The sequence below is a fragment of the Podarcis filfolensis genome (assembly GCF_964270895.1).
Source record: "Podarcis filfolensis genome assembly, chromosome: 12".
Lineage (NCBI taxonomy): Eukaryota > Metazoa > Chordata > Lepidosauria > Squamata > Lacertidae > Podarcis > Podarcis filfolensis.
The window spans coordinates 46,098,201-46,123,684 of record NC_139614.1 but is presented as its reverse complement, the minus strand read 5'-3'; the positions used below and the strand labels follow the sequence as shown (position 1 = coordinate 46,123,684).

General features: G+C 41.3%; 1 protein-coding gene across 1 annotated transcript in view; it reads right to left on the bottom strand.

Moving 5' to 3' along the window:
- The window catches only part of LMBR1 (limb development membrane protein 1), a 61,174-nt gene extending 36,007 nt beyond the window's left edge, over window positions 1-25,167 (bottom strand). Inside the window, exons 1-4 of the mRNA XM_083579867.1 lie at window positions 24,606-25,167; window positions 8,222-8,294; window positions 4,891-4,930; window positions 3,517-3,656 (exon numbers count right to left, since the gene is read on the bottom strand). Coding sequence (XP_083435993.1) covers window positions 3,517-3,656; window positions 4,891-4,930; window positions 8,222-8,294; window positions 24,606-24,668 — 316 coding nt within the window. The 5' untranslated portion in view covers window positions 24,669-25,167. The remainder of the gene's footprint in view (window positions 1-3,516; window positions 3,657-4,890; window positions 4,931-8,221; window positions 8,295-24,605) is intronic.
- Window positions 25,168-25,484: the final 317 nt, after the last annotated feature.

Sequence of the window (25,484 nt, the reverse complement as noted above, 5' to 3'; positions counted from 1 at the left end):
TGTTGTGCACTGCCCTGTGATCTTTGGATGAAAGACTGTATATAAAATAAATAAATAAATAAATAGCTTTACTTTACTTTACTTTACTTTATATTGGCTAAGTTACATGCCACATGTTGTCTAGCTCTCTAAAAATTACTGCAGGCAGTGCAACACAGAACTCAATCTCATCCATTCAAAGTTTGGTCCTCTTTTCTTTAGAAGAACCTATGAGGCGAGCAGCTTGTGCAAGATCTTCGTCAAGAGGGGCAGGGAATCAAACTACACACGGGAAATATGTTTGGAATGTTTTGCTATGCACACCTAATTGTTCTCCTATGCTTACTTTGTCCACAAATATTTGTGCGCCAAAAATTGCTTTTACATGTATGAAGAAGCATAGGCCTATTACTGCCGGTAACTCTTTTAACCCCCAAAGAGAGGATATCACAAAGGAGGAACAAAAGGTTGTGCGGGGAGGGGGTAAACTGGCTGGGTGCACAAAACATGGGGTGAGCAACCACACCCTAAGCATTAATGAGGCTGATGACAAACTACAATGTATGAAGGATTTTATGAGCAACCCACACAAACCTTGCCAGCTTAACTGATACAATCTAAATGTTAAAGCATTTAAGTGAAAGAAAACTGCAATTAAGCAAGCATGTTACCACTTCTGGTAAAGCCTCACCCTTGCCGACAGTACTTGTGGAATAGAATGCAAGTCCTGCATTGTGTGGATGTGGAGTTTTCACTATATTCTATCCCCATCTGCTGGCCACATATGAGATAACAACAACCTCACATTTGTCATGTTCATTTTGTGCATTACTTAAGTTCCAATATCTGAAGAGTCTTGAAATTGAGCTAAATTCATCTGGTGTTAGACATACTTTAAAATTATTGTTTTCACTTTAAAAGGTTATCTACCTTGGCTTTCAGAATCATTACAAATGAATAACGGAACTACAATCACTAGTCTTCTCCAGTTAGCTCAATTGGTTACGAGTGCGGTGCTTGTAATGCCAGTGTTGTGGGTTCAGTTCCCATATGTTCCACCTGCATATTCCTGCATTGCAGGGGGCTAGACTGGGTGAGCACTGGGGTCCCTTCCGAGTCTACAATTGTAGGATTCTGAGTGTAATAAACCTGGCATTCCCTAGGTGTTTGTATCAAGCACAATGCATTTTCAAAGTTTTCAAACGATTTCTGAATTCAATTAGACATCCTTTATAAAGGAATCTACCATAGGAAAAGACTGCAAAATTATATGCTTACATGTAGATTACAGGTGTTACTATGCAAAATAAGATAAATAAACTTCATGTAGGAGCTTCTGGTTTTAAACTACCATGTACGCCTCCCAGATACCAGATCAGGGCAGAAGATACACAAATATATTTTTATTAATTCAATTTCTCTATGAAGGACTCAAGGGAAGTAACACATTCTAGTGCAAGAATTAAAAATATTAAGTATCTAAAACAATCCATGCTAGTGCTTAATAAAAAATACCACAAATTAACTTCATCAGAATGACTGAGGACCCCCAAGCACACAAATTCAGCAGCTAACTAAACTTAATACAGTGGTACCTCAGTTTAAGAACAATTTGGTTTACAAACTCCGCAAAACCGGAAATAGTGTCTTGGTTTGAGAACTTTACCTCGGTCTAAGAACGGAATCCGAACAGTGAAGGGCACCGGTGGCAGGAGGCCTCATTAGGGAAAGCGCACCTCGGTTTAAGAACGGTTTTGGTTTAAGAACGGACTTCCAGAACAGATTAAGTTCATAAACCGAGGTACCACTGTATAACTTTGTATATGACATCCAATATCACACTGAGATTCTAAGCTGCTGACTAAGCAGTATACTCCACCTGTTCAATTACTACCCCCCCCCCAAAAAAAAAATATGGTGACTTCAAGGTCGTTATTTCACAGACCCTTTATTCACACGTCACTAATTTATTTATTCAATTTATATTCCATTTTGCCTTCAAGGAGCTCAAAGTGGCACACAAGTTTTTTCTCACCACCACGTCACAAGGCAGGTGAGATAGTGTCTGGTCCAGCTGTGAGCTTCACAGCTAAGTGGGGATTTGATCCTGGGTTTCCCAAATCCTAATCTAACTGCTACACCACACTAGCTTTCTCATCTTCAAGGCAAAGAAATGGGATAATTCCTGTCTTGCACAGCCAATGATCTTGCTTCTGCACTGCAAACTGAAGTACCAAAAAGAATGGCAGCCTTTATATACACATTCCCACACATCAGTCACTCAAAGCAGAGTTACCATTGATGATCTTCATTTATCTCATGCCCCCTTAACTCAACTCATTGTACAGTTGGATACGTCGGTTCTCATATGCAGCTTGTTGCTATTGGCGTGCTGGAGGATGACCAGGAGCTCCCTGAGGCAAACACTATGGAGGAGCAGCCTGTCAATGAACTGTGAGGCAAATCAGGGGCATCTGGGGCCCTCAGAAGGCACAATAACCCAACCTCCTCCAAAGGAAGCCTCTTCACAGAATTGGGGGGGGGGCAAGCGGCTTAGGCAGCACAGGCACCCAACCCTACAAGTTCCGACGGCCACCCGACACCGTAGTACACTCCTGAAGACCAAGAACTCCTCAGGAGTAAAAGAATACTCCTGAACAAGCTACTCTTCCCAAACAAATTCCTCAGACAACATGGATGGTCTGAAGCTGTGCTCTGGTGGAGCTCTGGAGGCTCAAGTCTTTGCACCAGCTATCCTTGTCTACCTAGCTGGGCCTCCCTCTGTTTTGACTTTAGACTGCTTTTGCAATTCACGTACCGTTCAGTGCTGACTCTCAGCTACACTGCTTGTGTTATCACCTGTGGAATGCCAGTTCTGTGTGGTTCAGAATACTAATCTGAATATTGGACAGAAGTAGAGCAGGACATCTCTGACCTCATCAAAACAAACCCTATAATGAAAACAAAGCAGCCACTCTTCCCAAGTTTCATTCTTCCCACACAGAACCAGAATGACAACTAACTGGGGATGCCACCACATCCTACAAATCTAGTATAGATAATTGAGGAGTGTCTAAAAGACAGCATTCAACCCCTTCTGAAAAATAGTTAAGTTAATCTATCTAACGGAAGTCCTGTTTGTTTGTTTGTTTGTTTGTTTGTTTGTTTGTTTGTTTGTTGTTTTAACTGGACTTACAGTCACCCTGTCCCAAGACCTCAGGGTGGAAAAGAAAATGCTAATTATTGTGCCATGTCCCTTGCCACCAAAAGCCAGTTTGACTAAAAGCATCTTGCACCAATTGCAGAAGATGCACAAGTTCAGGATTTGGAGAGCCCTTATGAAAAAAGAGCATTCTAAAGATGAAAAGCAGGCAAGATTACCTGCCCAGTTTACTGAATGCCCCTACTTAGGATGGAAAATATTTCCTAAGGTAATCTGTGTACCCTAATAGTTCTGATTTGATGCATAGCTGGTACACTTAAGATAATTTTGTGTTACAAATTCAAGTACCAATATTAAAATTATATAATACAAACCATGAATTAGAGATCCATTTAACCACTGAATATAGTAGCTATGTGGAAAAGAGAGCAGGATTTCATTGCTGATTATTGAGAAAGGTAGAAGAAGGACAGCACCAGCTGAAACTGCAAGAGTAAATGTACTCAAGAATAGCCTGAAAATCAAAAAGAAGCATTATTGTTACTGCTAATACAACAGTTCAGACACAAACTGTTAAGTTAATGAAAACAGCTTAAAAAGAGCTTCAATGCATAACTGCCACTACTTTGCAGGCACCAGAGCTAATACTCAACATGCAAAGTTTAATTTTTTAAAAAAATAGAATGGAGACCTATCAAATATTAGCTGCTATTATTATTAATTTATATATGGCTTACACATACCAAAATGGCCTCTAAGCAGTTCAATTAGCACACCATCCTCTCACTTCCTTATCTTTCCTTATACCTCACAAAATACTATTCCTGAATGTGTTAAAGAAAACCAAACATCTGTCAAGGTTAATGGAAGTGCTCCCTCTGCTGTAAAAGTCTAGTACTGCATAAGTGATGAAAAACTCTGCATGGGAGCAAATTCAAACAAATTTTAGTTTGCAGATGAATACTAAAAGGGAAACACACACATATGCCAAAATCCATAGAACAACACAACTAGATTGGCATGCATAAGGAGGCTCTGGGCTGAGAATTGTCAGATTGCAGCTCCCATGTCATATGGAAAGCCAGTTATGATAATGATACTTTTATAAGAGTTTCTTATAAATGCTATTCAAAAAGTCAAAATTCTCAGTGGACACCTACGTTTTAAAGAAAATTTAAATACGGGGAATGCATATTCTAGTTTCAGTTTTTGCTTTCATCAGGCTATTTGATTCATAAACACTGTATCCATTGTCAAAAACTAAGAGCTAAAAAGCCATGCAAGCAGCACATATTTTAGTTTTGTGCTTGGAGAGCACAAGAGTATTCTTCTTCTACAACAGAAAAACACTTATTTGGCCTCATTCATTCATTATACTAAACCATGGTTTATTAAAATAAATTCAAACCATGACTTAGTGTTATGTAAGAATCCTGACCAGAAGCGTAACTACAGTTTGTTCAGTGATTTGAAACCATGGTTTGTTTTTGGTTCACCAAACATTGGCCTGATGTTACGTGTGAACCCAGAATCCTTCTTTAACCACAGTTTGTTTGCCCACCCAACTCTAGAAAAACTACAACAGCAGCTGGAAAACAAATAAAACTTTGGAAAAACAATCCATGATTCATTTGATTGTCTGTGGGTTTAGCGATATGTACAAGCCAGACCTATATTTGCATAGAACTGGAAAGGTAATGAAAGCCTAAATAAGATATACATATACATACATACAAACATATACATACGAAATTCTATTGACAATAGCATCTTCATCCTCTTGCTCATCTGAAAAATAATGCATATTTGTATTACATTTTATTTCCAAGACAATTGTTGCCTGCTTTTTACTTCTTTTCCAACATTTTTATATATAAAAAGTTAAAGTGATCAAAATGCACAAATTACAAATCAGTGAACCCTTGTTTAGACTGCCCTAGTCTTTGCCTTAAAGACAGATGCCTACACAGCAAGATAGCCCAATCTTTGCGCTGTCATAGTACAATGCTCCTATATACAAGCTTTTTTCCACCACTAATCTCAAATTCAGCATTTGAGTCTGCATCATAGTTTACAAAACCTATTGTTCTTGACTGACTGCCTTTGGACAGTCAATGAGGCAGCAAATGAGGAAGTCACTCATGCTTCCTCTATGGCTGTTTTTAACTTTTTCATAGGCAAGAGACACATCTCGGTGGCAAAATGCACAGTCCATGCTATCCAGTGCATAAACAAAACAAACCTCTCCCTTCACCCTCAAATGAGACCCAGAAATGTCAACAGAGGAAGCACAAGTGACTTAAGTTTCCTCCCTTGCTTGCTTTGGTAGAATGTCCTAAGGCCATCTTATGCTTATTTTATTTGCAAACACTTATATACCACCAATATTAAGAAAAATATACCATGGCACTGCAAAGCATAACATCAACAATAAAATTCCATTAATAAATTCCAATAATAAAGAAAAGTGAAATCTCAAAGCACTTTGAAACCAAAGGTAAAAAGTTTATTTGTAGATGGGAGTACACATAATTTGGGGGGAAATTAGAATACAGTCGTACCTCGGCTCCCAAACGCTTTGGGAGTCGAACATTCCAGCTCCCGAAAGATCGAAAACCAGAAGTGAGTGTTCTGGTTTTCAAACGTTCTTTTGGAAGCAGAATGTCCAACAGGGCTTCCAATTGGCTGCAGGAGCCGGACTTTGGAAGGCAAACTGACTTCCGGAACGGATTCTGTTCAACTTTCGAGGTATGACTGTATGTACAATTCTTAATTTGTTATCACACTTTCTTTACTTCTTAGCACTTTGGCTTTACTTTAACAATGTTAAAGAAAATGGAAAATGGAAATTGTGCTTCCTCTGTGTTCTACCATGAATTTGTATTTACAGATTGGACCAGCAGACATTCTCTGAATAGAATGACTCCCCCCTCTGGCCTTGATAGGCAGGGTCTTCAAGACTGTTGCCTATCTTGCAGGAGGATCATTTGTCCTGCCCTCCAGACCTAACTGGCAGAAAAGAAACAACCCCTCAACCCCAAAATAAAACAACTCAGGGTAGATAGGAAATGAGAAACCGATTGAAAAGAGGTTTAATTTGAAAAGTTCCAACTGTAAGGTGCAAGACAATATGAAACCGTATTAGTTATTAGGATTTGTATTAAGAAATTTTATATATATGACTTGACAAATCAGTGTAAAATTTCATGTTTAAAGAGAAAAAAGGAAAAATACAGTTTTGGAATTTTGAAACTTTAGAAAGCTCCATTAAAATATTGTCAGAAAAGAAATGAAAATGTAATCAAAATATTATGTAAGGGTTTTTTTAATCAAACTTCATATTTTTTATCATGCTTCATATTTGTACTTTATAAAAGCACTGTATTTCATAAATGTTTAAACAAAAAAGAGAAATGTCAAAATTTAAAGGAATTCATTTTCATAAAGCTACATTTATAATATACAGTGGTACCTTGGGTTAAGTACTTAATTCATTCCAGAGGTCCATTCTTAACCTGAAACTGTTCTTAACCTGAAGCACAACTTTAGCTAATGGGGCCTCCTGCTGCCGCCGTGCCACCAGAGCACGATTTCTGTTCTCATCCTGAAGCAAAGTTCTTAACCTGAGGCACTATTTCTGGGTTAGCAGAGTGTGTAACCTGAAGCGTATGTAACCTGAAGCGTATGTAACCTGAGGTACCACTGTACACAATGTTAGAGATGAAAGTGAAGAAAAATGTCAAGATGGCTTGATGGTGCAAGCCACCAGAAGCTTACCCTTACCCAAGTATAACTTAGTTTTTGACGGATAAGAAATGACCAACCAGGTGCCTGTGGGAAGTCTGCAAGCTGGACATGAGCGCAACAGCCTTCTGCCCACCTTCTGCAATTCCAAGCAACTGATAGTTGGTGGAATAATGCCTCTGACAGTGGAAGCAGAACATAGCCATCATGGCCAGTAGCCTTGGATAGCCTTGCCATCAATTAATTTGTCTGAGTACAAAGAAATTTGGATGTTAAGTTTATTTATGTTTTATTAATTTTTCGATTTGCAAATTTAACAAGGAATTTGAGGGAAATATCATGAAAAGATGGGGAATAAAGTAAAGAAGAAGAAAAACAGGAAAAATAGTACTAACAGTAATAGTAAACCATAACATATTGGATACACTGACCATCCATACGTGGATCTTACATTAAAAATACAAGTTAATATAAGCCCTCCAGTTAAACTTTAATCTCAAACCCTTAAATAGTATATCATTTACTGACATAGTAATGATAAACCAAATTAGCAATCCTGAACCCATATTTATTTAGACTGCAACCATACTGCTACTTGTAACCACTAGGATCCATGTCATGCAGCTGTTAATAAGATTGCACATGGACTCATTGTTAAAACCGTGTTTATGGAAGACAATCTTACTCGGCTAGGAGTGATCACCAAAGAAGAAGAAGAAGATTGCCACCATGCAGTCTGTAGACATTTGGTAGCTAGGTGGCAGCATGGCACAGGCAATGAGCTTTCTTTCTGGCAATTGCAGTAAGGTGCTTTCCAAGACTGTTAACACACATCTGCCTGGGCAGGTTTTGCCCCACTAGGTTATTGTCCCATTTTACATATGGCGCTGTTACATTACTTACTTATATTGTTGATTCTTTTTTAGATTGTATGTATAGTTTAGTACTTATTTGTTCTTATATGTATTAACAGTTTAGTATTGGAATTTTACATGGTAAACCACTTGGAGATTTTTTTATCAGAAGCAATATATAAATTATTTAAATAAATAAACTTCACCTTCTATTAACCAACTTGCAAAATTATAAATGAAGAAAACAGGCACAAGTTAAGAGCTAAAGTCCTAACAAGTTGGGAAACTCACACTGCAAGAAATAAAGGTTGGGCAAATACAACGAAGAGATAATGTAAAATAGTACAGCTCTCTGGTCAAACACAAACTTTCCCCTCATCACCCAAAACACCTTTTTGGCGCTGTGCCCCAATATCACCAAGAGCATCTCATCTATTTCCCATTATGATTGCAGTCTACATATGACTATAAAAACAGTTACCTCCTTTCCTCTTGTATCTTCTGATAATGAAGTAGGAAACAATATAGAGAATAGCAAACAGAAGAAAACAGATCTGAAAAAGAAAGTTACAGAGTGAAGAGATTCACATCATATAACAAGCAGCAATTTAGTTTTCAAAAATACTAAAGTGACACAACCTATAATAAATAGAAAGAAAACATTATACCAACAGTATAATTACTAATATGCAATGCTTATGTTATTTTGGCTATTTTTGTAGCTTTTTCAAAGTACTAATTTTACTGCTGCAAGGGCCACACATAAGAAAATTCACCACTATATCTTCTTAACTAGTCAAGATATATTAAAAAGGCCAGATTGCAAAGGAATTAATCCATCATTTTTCAGGAACAATGTGTATTAATACGCAAGATGACTACCAGTCTTATTGTCCAGTGAGCATGCCAGCAAGCTTCTGCTTTGCTTGCACAACACATTTGAAGATATAATCTGGCAACTAACCCAGAACACCAGTAGGATGCAATGATGGCACTCCAGCACTCCTGCAACACACAAAGTCTGCTAATTCATTGCACAAGTCTAGGTATTTTTTTACTGGATCACGCTTGTGAGAAAATAAACTATGCATTAAAATGGCGTTGAACTTTATATTACCGGTAATCATTTTTATTTCTTTCAATCACTGACATGTAGACAACCATTGTACCCAGAATATAATACAGGAAAACAAAGCCAGATATGTTAGAAATAAAGTAGGAACAAAATGAATGGAAAGTTAATTGAAGGTTTTAAACCATTACACTTCCTGTAGTAGCCCCACAATCTGACACTAAAAAACCCAACTATTCAAATACATAATTTATGGGATGCCAATCCCCAATTCAACCGATAATTGACTAAGGCTTGCAATCCTATGTACACTTACCTACCAGCGAGCAAAGACTCCAGAATGTGGGGCTGCGCAAAACATCTCATGTCAAAGGACAAAGTATAAAGTTTGCAATCTGTGCTACATAGGAAACAACTATTACTGTATGTCTTCCTTCTTACAATGACTGGCAGCTGAACAGAGTGATCAGTGGAAATCAGTGGCAATGTATCTTTCTAACCTGATTTCTTCTTTTATAATCCTGTCAGACCTTGAACTTTTTCATTAAAAAAAATCTTACAATCATGATCCCAGCCTCAGACAGCAGGGTCAACAATGAGGAATGATGGGAGTTGTAGCTCACAGAACCTGAAGGGTATGAGATGGCTGCTCCTGGAATCAAGTGTCTAAAAAGAAAGAATGGCTGCAGTGGTTGGATAGGAATATTCTACGCTGCAACATTCTGTTGCAGGTCCCACTTGACTCTTACCATAATTGAAACATTCCGATACAAAATGTGATGAAAAATGCAACATGAAAGTTAGTATTTCCTCTAATAATGAGTGTCTGTGCAATGTAGTTTTACCCATGGATAGCAAATGGCCAAAGGATTGCACTCCTCACATACACAAATTCCATTTTACTATTAAACATGTTTAGTAGTCAGTATGCTGGTTTAGGAACAACACCAAACCATGGTTTGGCATTATGTATATAATAAGAGTAGTTTATAATAATACTATAAGTACAAAGGCACAACTGTGCCTTAAATGTCTGAGTAGAAAAGCAGAATAGAAATTAATAAAAAAACAAAAATAACTCTTCATAAAAATATTCTTTAACTTTAAAGTCGAGTTTCACATTAAATACTGACTGAAAGGCATCATGTACTTTGAAGAAGAACGAACTCAGGACGAAAGGGAGAAATGAGCTAAGAGGAAGGCACGTTTGGCAAATCCTCGCCGTGATCAACTCCTACCTGGAACCAGAACTGGTCTCCACAGTTGCCTACGGACACACTGTTAAGACCATATTCATGGAAGACAATCTTACTCAGCTATGAGTGATCGCCAAAGAAGAAGATTTGACTGTATATTTGAATGGAAGTAGAATATTCCCTTCCCCCCATGCATATGTCAGGACTTAATCTGAGCCGGATTGTACCTGAACAGTATATTAATTTGCAATTTCTTTGGACTCTGGCTTTATTCACTGTGCTTTCACTCGAATTAGCTATCTCTAAATGCCAATAACCAGTTATATCAAATGACTGGACAGATCAGCAGTCTCCAGGCCAGCGCTTGTCAGCATATAGTACCCCATTCCTGGTTCAGCTCATCTTACCCAGCACTTGTCATTAAAACCCTGCAGAGTGCTTCTATTATCCTTCATTCTCAGGGTTTCAGGAAGGAGATAATGAAAAAACTAGAGGGTTGTTTATGCAGAGACTATTTTAAAATACATTATCTACAATTAATTGGCTAACACTTACGTTCTCATGCAAAAACACTTATGGATTAAAAATGGCTTGCTTTGCCAAGTTCAATTTGACTGGAAGCAGGGTCATATTTAATTCTGAAACAGTACTTCCAACCCACAGCGAGAGATCTATTATTCCAAATTAAATCAGTGTGATTTAAAGCCAGAATAAAGGTAGTTCACATTTTTGCAGAGAACACCTAACGGCATGCAGGGATTTGCACATGCAATCAATTTCTGACTTCCAACTGCAGCTGCCCATAATTTCATCATAGTGATCTTCAAAGTGTATTTTTAGGATAGAGTAGGAAATGGGCCTATAAACAATTTGTCAGGTGATGCTATAGAGGATAATCAAAAGTATATCCTTTCCTCACCTCTTCCTCATGCTAAACCTCATCCAGTGTTCTACAACTAACCAACATGGTTGGCACCCATGTGTCTCGAGAGACAATGGAAGAGTGCGCCTTTGGGGATGAAGTCAAACCATTGGAGGGTTACAGCATCTGCTATGGCTGTAGAAACCGATACAGAAGGGACATGTTTTGTTACAGCAGGGGCAGTTGAAGGCACTAGGAACTAGAGTGGTTAGATAAATCGTCTAGAATGAAACATTATACATAAGAGATGGCAGCTGCCAGCATATCCTACAGATAGTTAATTTCACTTACACAGTATCTTTCTGTTGTTTGGCTAGTGGTTGAGACTCCAACAACCAAACTACAAAATGATACAAGTGAAATTAACTGTCAGTAGAATACACTAGCAGCTGCCATGTCTTTTTACATACAATGTTTCATTCTAGTGATTTAACCACTCTCAGTTCCTAGAAGTTTACATACCATATATTCTGTAATAGGGCCAAGAAAGGTTGGCAATATTATTATCACATTCCAAGCATATTGTGTCTAAGGACCAACATTTCTCATGGCTAGAGCTTGCAAAAGTAACTGAATTTAAGCTCTAGAACTTCTTAGGGATTAGATGCTGTACTTAAAAGGTTCGGTTTTTTTTTAAAAGGCCTAAAATCTGGGACAGGGGGAGATTATACAGCCCTAAATCATTCCTTAGATTCCCCCAACCCCAACTCAAGAGATGGTTCTACAATAGCAAAATACTACATTCAAAAAAAAAAGGTCAAACGATGCAGGTCTGACAAGAAGCCATACTAACTCATAGCAAGCAAATAAACACCTAAAAAGTAAGGGGCAATCCACATTAATGCCCTGAAGTATATTAACTCTTGAATAAAAGCAGCAGGAAATATAACCATTTGTGCACCATCTTCAAATTGCTGATACAGAACTGTATGTAAACCTGGAAAGGCCATAGTGCAGCTTTTTTCAACCTTGGATCCCTAGGTGTTGTTGAACTACAATTCCCATCACTCCTTGCCAGCATGGTCAGTGGTCACAGATAATGGAAGTTTATCCAAAAATGCTGAATGTGTATGAAGATAGATGACTGCATGAGGTAGAAACCAGGATGAAGGGGGCAGAAGCTGAAACAGGTGAAACCACTTCCACATGTGCTTGAAAAAGCACAGCCATAATTGCAAATATAACCATGGATCCCTCACAATAATTTTTAATTATTCCCAATATTTAATAATTCCCAATATTTTCCAAGCTTAGTGATAGAGAATCTGGTTATCTTGTAGGTTATCTTAGGACTCGTGATACGACACAAATGCATGGAATCAACAGCAATGCCTTCCTTAAACTATTTTCTCAGTGGTACTACTGTTGAGTCTGCAAAGCATTACAACTGTAAACCACATTAAAAGGTTTAGAACAATTTAGAACAGTTTCCCAAATTGAAAGCAGTGAATATAATTACAATTAGCAATCTTTCTTCTATACAGCAGGTGGCAACAGACTGATTCTAATGCAAGAGTGTTCCCATAAGGAAATGCTTGTGTCCTTCAGGGCCATTTGACAACTAAACAAAGTACTAATAGCCACATGCAGATCCATCTCAAGCATCATAAATAAAGATATGCCACTCACAGACTTCTGCAAAGAATATCAAATCAAAATTTCATTTTTATTTGCATTCCTTGGTGCCTCAGAAATGCTTTAAAAAAGAATGGAAATGGGAGTGGGGGCCAGGGAAAAAACAATGCTATCCAGGGTTGTAAAGACTGCAGAGAGAATAATTGGGTGCACTCTTCCCACCTTAGATCAAATCTATGCTGCCAGGTGCCATAAGAAAGCAGCAGAGATAGCGCAGGATAGTACGCACCCCGGAAATGATCTCTTTCAGCTTCTGCCTTCTGGAAGAAGGTATAGGGTTATAAAGGCCAGGACTAGCCACCTGGGAAACAGTTTCTACGCAAATGCAATTCTGGTTCTAAACGCAGCATAAGGGGTCTCTATAGTATAGTGTATTTTAAAATAGGGTTTCAGAGTTTTTAGGGGTTTTTAAATGTTTTATGTAGTTTTTATGTAGTTTTTATGTAGTTTTTATGTAGTTTTATGTAGTTTTGTAGTAGTTTTATGTAGTTTTTCAATTTTAATTGTTCTGCATGGGACAATGACAATAAAGATATTGTATATCGTATATATATATATATATCGTATAATATTGTCAGTTGCCTTTGCTCATGAACTGCTTTGATTACAATTAAAGAGGTGAACAGAGCATCAACCATTTATTCCATTTGACAATAGCTATCCATCTTCCTTAGGAAAATGGTGAGCCTGGAAGACCTTAAGAATGATGGTATCATTCAAGAATTTCTCAGTCCAACCCATATGTAGTATAACAACAATGATGGCCTATCATATAGGGTTGTCATAAGGATTACTGAGAAGGATATTGACAAGCTGAAATGTGTGCAGAGGAGGGCAATAAAGTTGGTCAAGGGTCTGGAAACCAAGCCTTATGAGGAATGGTTGAAGGAGTTGGATATGTTTAGCCTGGAAAAGAAGAGACTGAGAGGAGATGTGATAGCCATCTTCAAACACCTAAAGGGTTGTCACATGGAAGATAGAGCATTCTTGTTTTCTCCTGCTCTGAAGGCTAGGACCCAAACCAATGTATTCAAGTTACAAGAAAGAAGATTCCGACTAAACATCAGGAAGAACTTTCTGACAGTAAGAGCTGTTCAAAAGTGGAACCGGCTCCCATGAGAGGCAGTGGACTCTCCTTCCTTGCAGGTTTTTAAGGTTGGATGAATCTAGCTGAGATTCTTGCACTGCATGAGGTTGGACTCGATAACCCCTGAGATCCCTTCCAACTATGATTCTATGAAATATAGCTTCTGAGTGTGGAAGCATTCTTTACCTCAATTTTCAATGCCTGGAAGCCAAAGTTTACTTGGCATAACAACATAAAGAAGTCAAGTTTGTTAACCCTGCTAGATCATCCACCCATAGCAATGTCCTCAGAAAACCCAGGTCCATCAAACTGATCTCTGAAATTCTTGCCATTGTAGAGGAAGGAACAAGAGGCTAGACCATATCAATCTCACTGCTTCAGAAAAGAACGTTGGAAGGACTGTACTTTCCATACTCTCAAGACTTAGCTTATTATTATTGGTTTTAAAAATGAAGTTCCCAATTGATAAAGTATGATAAAGTATGATAAAGCCACAACAATATCAAGTTCTCTTCTGCTGCTTTTTGTAACACACCTTTAATAAGGGTAAGGAACCTCTTGCCAATGGGCCAAATTTGGGGTACCATAGTTCCTAATTTGATCCACAAGGCCTGTTTCCCCAAAACATGCCCATCTGCCCCACACCTTACATCTTATGTGATGTCAAGTGTGGGGCACCTAATGGTGTGTCTGAATCATCTGTACAACAGAGTTCCCCTTGCAAAGCCCCTTGCACTGGTGTTCCCAGACACCTGACAACCAGTTAGCTGTCAGACACTTGGGAAGCACTGCAGAAGGGACAACCCACCTGTCCAGTCAGGAATGAGGATGGAGAAAGATCTGGTCAGTCGGGTCAAAAGGTTCCTTGCCCATGCTAGAAGGTAAAAAAGGTGTAGGTTCTTCTTCTACATTGACTGTTCTAGACATAGGCATGTAGAAGAAAATTTGAAAATAAAGAAGTTGTTGGCACATGTTAATATGTTTTTAGCTTAAGTTGATCTTATTTATATTTTGAATTGTTTGAAATGCATGTTTGAAACTTTTGAGAACTTAATGTGTTTTATTGTTTGTAAACCACTTAGAGATTCTATTTATAATCAAGCAGTATATAAATCTTGTTAAATAAAATAAATAAAATTCCAAGGTGGCACTTTTACAATAAACTATATAAATAAAACTCAATATATCAAATTATTCATGATATTCTTTAGTACAGAACTACATCCACACACCTGCATATTCATGGAAGCTAAGAGTTATAACTCATAAAAATTTATCCCAATGTATTGATTTTTCATACTTTTGATATGACAGATTTATAATCCTCTACAAAAGCATTAAATTAGAACCAGTACTTTCATCCCCTTAGAATAAATAAGAAACTAGCATTAAGTTTTTATGAACAAAATATAAGCACAAACAGAAGGATGTGGAGTCACTAAAAATGTATAATTCTGTTTACAGCAGAATATTACTGCCTAACACAACTGGAGAAAAGCAAAAATCAACAACCAACAATCAAAAACCAAGCAGATCACTCCCTCTTCTCACAGGCTAATGTGACGGGAGAGCAATCCTGCTTACTGCTGGGTTCCTGCTTAATGCTTCAAAGGTTCCCAACAACCAGCTAGCTGTCAAGCACTTTGGCAGCTGTTCAAAGCAGGCTTTGATCAAGCCCAATTTTTATCAGTATGATGTCAGGTCAGGTACAGGGCAGGTGAATGTGACTTGCCCAAAATGGACTCGGGGGCCAAATGGGGAAGCCTGGTGGGCCAACACTGACCTGAAGGCTGGAGGTTCCTCGCCCCTGATTTAAAGCATTCGGATTTGGTCCATGACATGCAAGTTCATATGCCCACTCAGCCATAAGTTGCACTGGTGACATTAGGACAAAGGCTTGCCTGGCACCTTTGTTGCGTATCATTAGGCACCAGGCAAAAACATTCCTCTTCTCCCAGGCCTTTGGCCACGTAAACAATCTATGGCCTTTTAAACTGGGAGGTGTGTTGTTTCTATTTGTTACTATGATACATATTTCATTTTTTATGGTAAAGCGCCATGTGATTCTCAGAAGAAGGGTGGTATAGAAATTTAATTCATTCAGTGGTTTTCAACCAGTGTGCCATGGCACCCTGGGGTGCCTTGAATGATGGTCAGGGCTGCCACGAGCAACACTGGCCTCTGTCCCTCTTTCCTTCCCTCCCTCCTCTGATGCCCTCTCACATCTCTGCCTACCCCGAGCTTGCACAGCTGTTTATTGCAGCAGCCCTGGCTATAAGCTCTGAAAAGGAATGGTGCCTGAAGGAAGCAGCTCTCTTTAGGCTAGGGTGAGGGCAGCTCAGAGACCAGAGAAAGCAGCAGCAGCTGCCTGGAGGACTCCCAAGGAGAAGAGGGGGGCATCAGGAGGCTGAGAGAACACTCCACAAGGGAGGGTGTTTGAAAAGGGGTGAGAGGTTGCCAGCTCTGCAGGCAATGGGGGACATAACTGTACACCTGAACCCCACAGGGATGCTACAGAAATAATGTAGTTGGTCAAGGGAGCCGTGGACTCAAAAAGGTTGAAAACCTCTGAATTAATAAATTAAACTAATTAATAATAAATTCACCGTTAACCCCATGGGGAAAGTATGAGGTACAAATAATAAAACAAGACTCTGTATTTTCTCTAGTTACTGTAGATCATACCATTTTACCAAATATTTGCAAAAATATTTGCGAAAAAGAATAAATGCTGAAAAACTTGATGTTTCCCAAAGACCACAGAACAAGTTTATTAGCTGAGCAGGCATCTGGATTCTGGGGAACCATTCGAATTCTTGCCCGGCCAACAGAATTCCCACATCCAACCTCAAAACTTTAGGACTGTATTACATTGCCACATTCACTGACAATACTGAACAATAATTTTAAATAATCAAATTTCAACAAACCATGGATTAGTCTATGAAGCCTCCTCATTTGGGCAAGGCATGCCCATATGCCCAACATCTGACATCAAACGTGACACAGTTTCAGTGTGGGCTGTTTAAAAGTCCTTTTGCAAACAGCCCACACCACTCTTTGAAGTCCCAACAACTGGGGCTACAAAGTGCATCACCTGCTGTTATAGTGATTATAGTAACCCCACCTGCCTGCCAAATTTGGCCCAGCAGAAATGGGGAGGTAAAGACCTGGTTCACCAGGATTCACTCAACTTCCAACTACCAAAATCCAAAATAAATGTGGATTTATAAGTGTGTGAAATAGGCATTTATAAGGGTGTGAAACAGGCACTGCAATACTAACATGCCTGCTGCTGTGGCTTCAAATAATCAGAGGAAAAATGTAACAATGATGACCGAATAGTTCAAACCCACTCTGGTCAACATTCACACAGAAAGAGAATACATTTCACCTTGAACTCAGCTGAATAAATTTCTATCCATTTTTAGCTTCTCAGGAAAACAACTGTCTGTGATGCAAGTCCTACAGGTCAAATAAAGGACCAATTGTACTGTTCTTTAGAAGATTCTCAGCAACATGCCAGGTAGGCCAATTAATCAAGAGTTATAGTGAGAAGAGAAAAAGCCTTCAATCCTAACATTATCACGTTCTTGTAACATTAACACATTCACGTTAATACTTGGCTTCCATTCATGGTTTGTCTGGAAAGAAAACAAATTTGTGAGCCCGGTTTCACACTTCACAACAAGCCAGGTTCTGTATTGGTTTGTGCATGTTTCCTCTCCCACATTGGCACAGTAAAGAGCAGAGTAGGAGAAGAGCACTTGTGCACATTAATTTATTTTAAACTATGGTCTAACAGAAGGAACAAACCCAGCCAAAGAAAAAATAGCATCTCCAAGGAGACATTGAAAAATTACTTAAAAGACAGATATTGATTGGTAGTTTGTGTGGAAAAACTAAGAACAAATGGCAGCAGCCAAATCACAAATATATGTGATTGAGTACCCACATTTTCCCTTAATTTTTAGAAGCCACATACAACACTGGATCCAATCTAACTGTAAGCACACAACCTGATAGCTCAGCCAGTAGAGCATAAGACTCTTAATTTCAGGGTTGTGGGTTTGAGCTATGCATTGGGCAAAAGATTCTTGGATTGCAGGGGTTTGGACTAGATGACCCTTGCGGTCAATTCCAACTCTACAATTCTGTGATTCTATTATCAGAAAATCATATCTACCTCCAGCAGAGAAATGGAAGTGAGTAGGAGCAGGTGAAACCAAGTCCATGCCCCCCTCCCTTCATCTCTTGGAACACTTATCAGTGCAACTGTTGACTTTTCTACCGCAGTTACTGTATCTGGAATGAAGGAGGGGCCAAAAATACAACACTTCACCTGTGAACAGAACAAAATTCATATTCATGGAAGAGGGATTTCTCACTTCCCCCTACCTTCTGCAGTACCCAATAATCTTCTCCTGGGTTTGGAGACCCTTGGGAATGGTGTACAATATTGTGCACATGGCTGCAGATAGAGGGGGGAGTTGGCTGATATCTCCCCCTTATGTGAATAGAGGAGCAACTTAGGAGCCAAGTTAATGTTCTTCATCCATATAAAATTGCTCTCTAATTGGATTAGGAAACTAAAAACTGCCATACATACCGTATTTTTCGCCCTATAGGACGCACTTTTCCCCCTCCAAAAATGAAGGGGAAATCTGGGTGCGTCCTATGGGGCAAATGCAGGCTTTCGCTGAAGCTTGGAGAGCAAGAGGGCTCGGTGCGCACCGACGCCTCTCGCTCTCCAGGCTTCAGGAACACATCCGCAGCCTAGGCAGCCCTGCGGGAGTTCCCGCAGGGCTGTCTAGGCTGCGGATAGCAGCCTGCTTCCCGGAGCGCCCGGCGCGCTGAAAGCAGAGCGCCTGGCGCTTCGGGAACACATCCGCAGCCTAGGCAGCCCTGCAGGAGTTCCTGCAGGGCTGTCTAGGCTGCGGGTAGCAGCCTGCCGCCCCGCGCGAGGGGCGCCCTGAAGCAGAGCGCCCCTCACGCCGGGCAGACATCCGCAGCGTGGGGAGCCCTGCAGGACTCCCCACGCTGCGGATAGCAGCCTGCCGCCCGGCATGCGGGGCATCCTGAAGCAGAGCGCCCCGCGCGCCGGACAGACATCCGCAGCGTGGGGAGCCCTGCAGGAGTTCCCCGCAGGGCTCCCCTCACTGTGGACAGCAGCCTGCCGCCCGGCGCGAGGGGCACCCTGAAGCAGAGCGCCCCGCGTGCCGGGCAGACATCCGCAGCGTAGGGAGCCCTGCAGGAGTTCCCCGCAGGGCTCCCTATGCTGAGGATAGCAGCCTGCCGCCCGGCAGGCAGGGCACGCTGAAGCAGTGCGCCCCATGCACCGGGCAGACATCGGCCAGCCCCACAAGCTCGGGGGACAGCAGGGAGGCGCAGCGCCGCCATCCCGCTGTTCCTCGACCTGGTTTGGTTTCCCCAACCTGGTTTTGGGGGGGAAATAAAGGGGGGGAATTTCCTTTATTTCCCCCCCAAAAAACTAGGTGCGTCCTATGGGGCGGAGCGTCCTATGGGATGAAAAATACGGTAATTAGTTCTTAGACAAAAGTAGTCACTCCCACCATAGGAGACAAATGAACTCTGGGAAGGGATTGAGAGAAACCATGAATTAACAACCATAAATTACCTCTATGCAACATATTCTATTTAACACACCTACATGGAAAAAATACCCAGAGGATCTAATTTATACCAGGGAATTTCACTCAATACAGCAGAATGAATGCCATTTACTTAGACAGTAAACAAGCACTGAGGATGAAAAAACTGTATCTAATAATTGTTTCAATTATTTTCCAGATTTTCCAGAATACTAATTAAGGATTTATATTTAAGATTTTCATGAAACAATAGCACCATGAGTAGTCCTTTAAACTTTTTCACGAAAACCCTAAATTCTACACACAAATCATCAAAACTATAAATTTAATATCATTCACATTTGTTCAACTGGGTTCTCCTTAGAACTGTTGCCATGGTCTGGGAGCTTCTGGAGGGATATACAGTGGTACCTCAGGTTACATTCACTTCAGGTTACATACGCTTCGGGTTATAGACTCTGCTAACCCAGAAATAGTACCTCGGGTTAAGAACTTTGCTTCAGGATGAGAACAGAAATCGTGCTCCGGTGGCGCGGCAGCAGCAGGAGGCCCCATTAGCTAAAGTGGTGCTTCAGGTTAAGAACAGTTTCAGGTTAAGAACGGACCTCCAGAACGAATTAAGTACTTAACCCGAGGTACCACTGTATATGCATTTAGCATTGAGAGGGTCATAGGAGTCTGGTGCAAGGCAACCAAAAAAGTTATGTCTTTTGATCACTGGCCATCAATCAACATGTTAAAACTGAAGCAATAAAGCTGCTGGCACATTTGTAAAGCTAAGCAGGGTCTGATATGGTTTCAATTGGATGGGGATTGCAAATTGAGATTCCTGCATTGCAGGGGTGGACTAGATGACCCTCAGGATCCCTTCCAACTCTACAATTCTATAACTCTTTTCTTTTCATTTAATTGTGATCTCCATGAATCAGTCAACAAACTTTCTAAACTGCAAGTCATCTCATTTCTGGAAAAGGTATTGTGCATTATTTATAAACATGTAGCCTTTAAAAATGCTAAGTTGGCATATTTGGTGCATCTCAACCATCATTTACCCTGAATGCTATCACTTCAAAGACTGGAAAGGATGTTATAAAAAGAAATTCCACACTGGAGTTTTATAATTCAATAGAAAGGAAGTGAAGGCACCCATGGTGCAATTTCACTTCGAGAAAGTCCATTTTCTCATATATTGCTAAGAAAATGTTACAATTTGTTTGATGTTTATCTGTATTTTGAGTCTGATTAATCTATTATTCAGAGTCTCAATGAAGCAAGGGACTAGGTGAGGCAAGCTATCTGAAGCTGAATCCAAACAAAGATGGCATGATGACATGGGTACAAGAAACTGACTACTGTATTATTCTTTGGTAATTTTGTTGTACGTTTGTGCTGTCTGAAGAGCAAAAGGATGGTATGACTGCCAAGTCCACTTTCACAAACTAAATTTGTAGCTATTCAAAATGCAAACTAGGTTCCTAGCACCAGGAGAATTGGACCAACAGTAAGAAGATGCTGATGAGAATTATGAAAAAAGCAGAAGGCTAACTTAAGGTATTAGTTATTATGCAACTTTTGCACAGCACAGAAGTGTTGCTGTGCTATGTGTGGGCTGCAATTTCTGAGAAGGGCTTAACATTCACTTTACTGAAAATATCAGCTTACAACTGAAGGGGGGGAAGGTTTTATAAAAGACCAAAGCTGAAAATAACAAATCCTCAGAAATGAGAACAGACCCTCAGTTGTTCACACCTTGATCTAATAAAACAAGCAAAACAAGAAGGGTCACTATAATCAAAACCAACAAGCTAAACAATCTGGTCTGCTCCTACTCTGAAAGGCAGGATTCTCCATGCATTAAATGAACAATGTGTCCCAGGCCACAGGAACCAGCCTGATTCCGGGAATAGTGTAGTGTAAAAAAGCAATTAAGGAAGTATGCCAGGTTAAAAAAAGCTTCCAAGAAGAACACTAATTTTATCTAACCTGTTACAGTTTTTTCAATAAACAATTAGAGGCCAAAACTGAAAACACAGTTTGGGGGACGTATACCATAACATTCCTAGAGAAAGACTATATATTCTATTTCTGGTTAAGAACAGCATTTAACACAGGCTGAGCAACTATAAAATCCATTACCAAAAGTATTGTGCAGAGGAGATGACGTAGTCCTGTGACACTGCGGTGTTAACCACATATTCCCTCATTCTGATGCATGCCATGCTCAGTCTGGAGAAAGTGTGAAAGACGTGTGTAAGGAAAGAAGGAATGCAACAAGCTACCCCATACTTGCCTATGGAATTTACAAAGCAACATGGTGGTTTTAAGTACTGCCTTTATCAAACATTAAAATCAGCCGAAGGAGAGACAGAAATGTAAAATGTTACACTGGGGGGGTATTGAATAATGGGATGGAGGGCACGCCTTACAGCACAACAATTCAAGGTGGCATCAGGCAATAAATAAGCAGGAGTACAATTTACTCACACATCCAACTTTTCAGTATTAAATTGGCACATCACTTCATGGGGAGACGTGCAGATTCACTTTTGTATTTGCGGGGGTGGGGAGATGTTATAGAACCAAAGCGGACAACTCCGAAGAGGCCATACAGACAGTTATGTATCTCTGAATGTACCCAGCATGAAACTATACAAAGTTGGGGGGGCGGACAACAGGTTGGGGAAGAATGCTGTGAGAATAGTATTTAGTATGATGTGGGGAAAAGCGAAACATTAGTGGGTACAGAGTCACAAAGTACATAGCACTTACGAGGCAGTTGGCTAATACAGGACTGATCTGGAGAGGCTAGACAAATGATGTACTCTTGTACTTGACTGGCACAGGTTCAACAGTTTGTGTCAGCATTAGAAAGATTCGGCCATGAAATTCACTTGGTAACCTTAAACCCATTACCCTAACGTACTTCACAGGGTTGTTATGAAGTATAGTGGGGTGGGGGATCCATGCACTTTTTGAGCTCCTTTGGGGGCAAAGTGAGGTACAACTTTTTTCCCCCAAAAGTTGATGGTAGTCAATTGCAAACAACATGACCTCTAGAGATTCATCTATAAATGTGTGAGGAATCTTTTTCAGCATGAGGGCTATATTCCCCCATTGGCAACCTTATGGGAGTGGCATGCCAGTTTAGGTGGGACTAGAGACAAAACTGGGTGGAACAATAGGCATGACCACACACAAAAAGTAGGGTGTTTCTTTATGCACATACATCTCTCCATGCTTTACTCTGGCAATTAAAAAACATTATCCCAGTTCAAGGACACATTCCAGTCAGTAAAAAGCTGATGAGGAGTATGACCTTTGGAAAGTCCCAATTGCCAAATGATGAGGCCTGGAGGGTCACATTTGCACCCGAGGCCTGAGGCTTCCCATCTGTTCTAGAAGATGGAAATACAGTGGTACCTCGGGTTAAGAACGTAATTCGTTCTGGAGGTCCGTTCGTAACCTGAAACTGTTCTTGACCTGAGGTACCACTTTAGCTAATGGGGCCTCCTGCTGCCGCCACGCAGCTTCTGTTCTCATCCTGAAGCAAAGTTCTTAACTCGAGGTACTATTTCTGGGTTAGCGGAGTCTGTAACCTGAAGCGTCTGTAACCCGAGGTACTACTGTATATGCAACAATCCTGCACACCTGCTCAGTACATGATATGCAAAAGTAGTAGATGGTATTTATAGAAGGGCTGTGGTGACACCATATACCGGTACTTCCAGGCTTGGGTTAAGGTTTGGATTATGATCTGAGCTAGGAAGCACTTTATATGCAAATCAGAGTGGCATAAGCTTCTTTGTAGAATGTACTCCCACATTCAGCAAAGGAGGTAAAAGCAATGGATAGCTGGATACATCAAAAACACATCACTTGTGCAAAAGGTGATGGACTGAACTTTGAATGCTTCAATTTTACTCAGAAATTAGTACTAATGAAACTAATGAAACCACTGAGAAGTTTTATTACAATCAAGCAGTATATAATTTACTTACAGGTACTGAGAATCAGAACTAGAGAGTACAGCTACAGTGTGTGCGGTACAGTCAATACAGCTGCAAAACTTGGTATGGGCTGTGTTTGGGGAGAGAGTTATATGAGAATGAGGAAGACATTCTCCTGCAGGAATGTATGATACATACCACTTATATTGGCTGTAAAGGTTTTTTCTCTACCCTGTATACCCATACTGTGGGCAGTCATATGAGCATAAGCTTTTCCAAGTGAAAAGATCTTCATGAACTAAGTGTCAGTCAGTCAACACTTTATATGCTGAAATGAAAGGTCACTGCAAGAGCGTCCCATGAATACATTTGACCCACATAACTTATGCCCAAAAGAGTGCAAAAGTATCCCATGAACACATTTGACCCACATTACCTTGTTTATTATAATTCAGACATGTTTGTTTACGTATTTATTATATTTCTAAACTGTTCTTCACCTGAAAGGGATCCCAGTGTTATATACAGCAAGTAATAAATACAGTAACACAATGCTGTTTTAAAGTCACAGACCATAAAACCAACTTACAGCAAGTACCTGACATAAGCAAAACCCAGAACTCTGTCTACAGAGACATCCCAGACACTTAAGAACAATGATGCTGCTAAAGGGTTGTAAAGTGCTATTTATTATTGTACCTCCTCTGCCTATGGTGGGAACAAAAGAATTATAGAACTTTTAATAATAATAATAATAATAATAATAATAATAATAATAATAATAGACACCCTGCTCAGGTGTAGAAACTCTTCAGGCCAATCCTCCTTGGAGACAGAAACTATGACCACATACTTCCAAAGCTGCACAAAAGTGCAACGCGGTTAATAGTCTCATTACATTTTTGCCTTCGCAACTACTGTACTACGTAATGCTTAAAACCTGGCTTTAGTCCCTAAGCAGCGACAGTAGGGGCAACACGCACACAAATACGGGAAAACGTGGAACAGTTTCTTTAAACTGAAAGGCGAAGCGTGACTTGCGGAAGGCGAGGGAGGAGGGTGCAACTTAACCACAAGGGAAGTCCTTTTTAAAAACAGCAGCAGCAGCAGCGGCGTCTACTAACTGCCCGGGCGCATAAAACGCAGGTGCAAAACACACGAGCCCTCTCGGCGCCGCTTGCAAAGCGAGAGCGCAGCGCCGTCTCCCCGCACGCGGGGGCGGTGTAGGCGGGCCTTCGTGAGGGGGGGGGCAGAGCAAGCGAGATCCTGAAGGGGCAAATGGGGTCGACACGTTAGAACCGTGGGGGGCGGTAGCGGAGGGAGGGCGAGAGGGCCGTCGAGGGAGGCGGTGCCAGCAGCCCCGAAAGGGCCCTCGGTTCCCGGCGGCTACGCACCGTGTACTCCCGCACTTGGCTGTGGAAGTTCTGCTCGCGGATGGTCACCTCGTCCGCGTCCATCCTCTCATCGCCGCCTCGCAGCCCCCTCAGGCAATGGCGGCCGCCGCCCCAGCTCCTCCTGCTTCCAGGGCGACGGGCGGGGGACCATGGCAGGGGGCGGCGGCGGATGCCCCTGACACCTGGGGGGGGAGCGGGTGAGGGAAAGAGGGCGGAGGGGGCGGGAGTGAGGCGCGGGCACGACGCGACACTTAACGACGCGCGCCGCCGCCGCCTCCTCGCTCCCTCGCCGCCGGGTCTGTCACACACCGTCCTGCGGCTGAGGGGGGCGGATCGGACAGCCTCTCTGAAGGGGTACCTCGCTCAAGGGTGACGCTGCGCCTGCGCAGACGAGGCAGGGGGCCCGCCCGCGCGAAGGGCGGGCAGGGGGCAGGGCCTCCGCGACCACAGCGCTCGAGGAGGGCGGGGCTTAAGCGGCGAGGGTGTGGCTACCGCCGCCTCTTCTGCGTTGCAAGGAGAGGCGCGCGAGCAAAAGCTGCGAAGAGCGCGCGCGCGCCTCTCGAGGGCGGAGCTTGCGAGCGGGAGTGGGCGAGGCTGTGGAGTTGTTGACTTAGGAAGAGGCATTGGGAAGAGGTGGAGCCAAAGATGCAAAGTGGGGCTTAGGCAAAGGTTTGCGGGGTTCGAAATAGGCGGAGCCAGTGTGGCTATTCCACGAGGAGGCGCCGGCGCTGATGTTCTTAAAAGCGGAAAGCTCACAGCGCAGCAGGTGCATGCTTATTCATTTATGTTTGTCTGCAGGGCCGGCCTACCCATGAGGCAAGGTTGCAGGGGGTTGGACTAGATGACTCTTCGGGTCCCCTTCCAACTACAATTTTATGA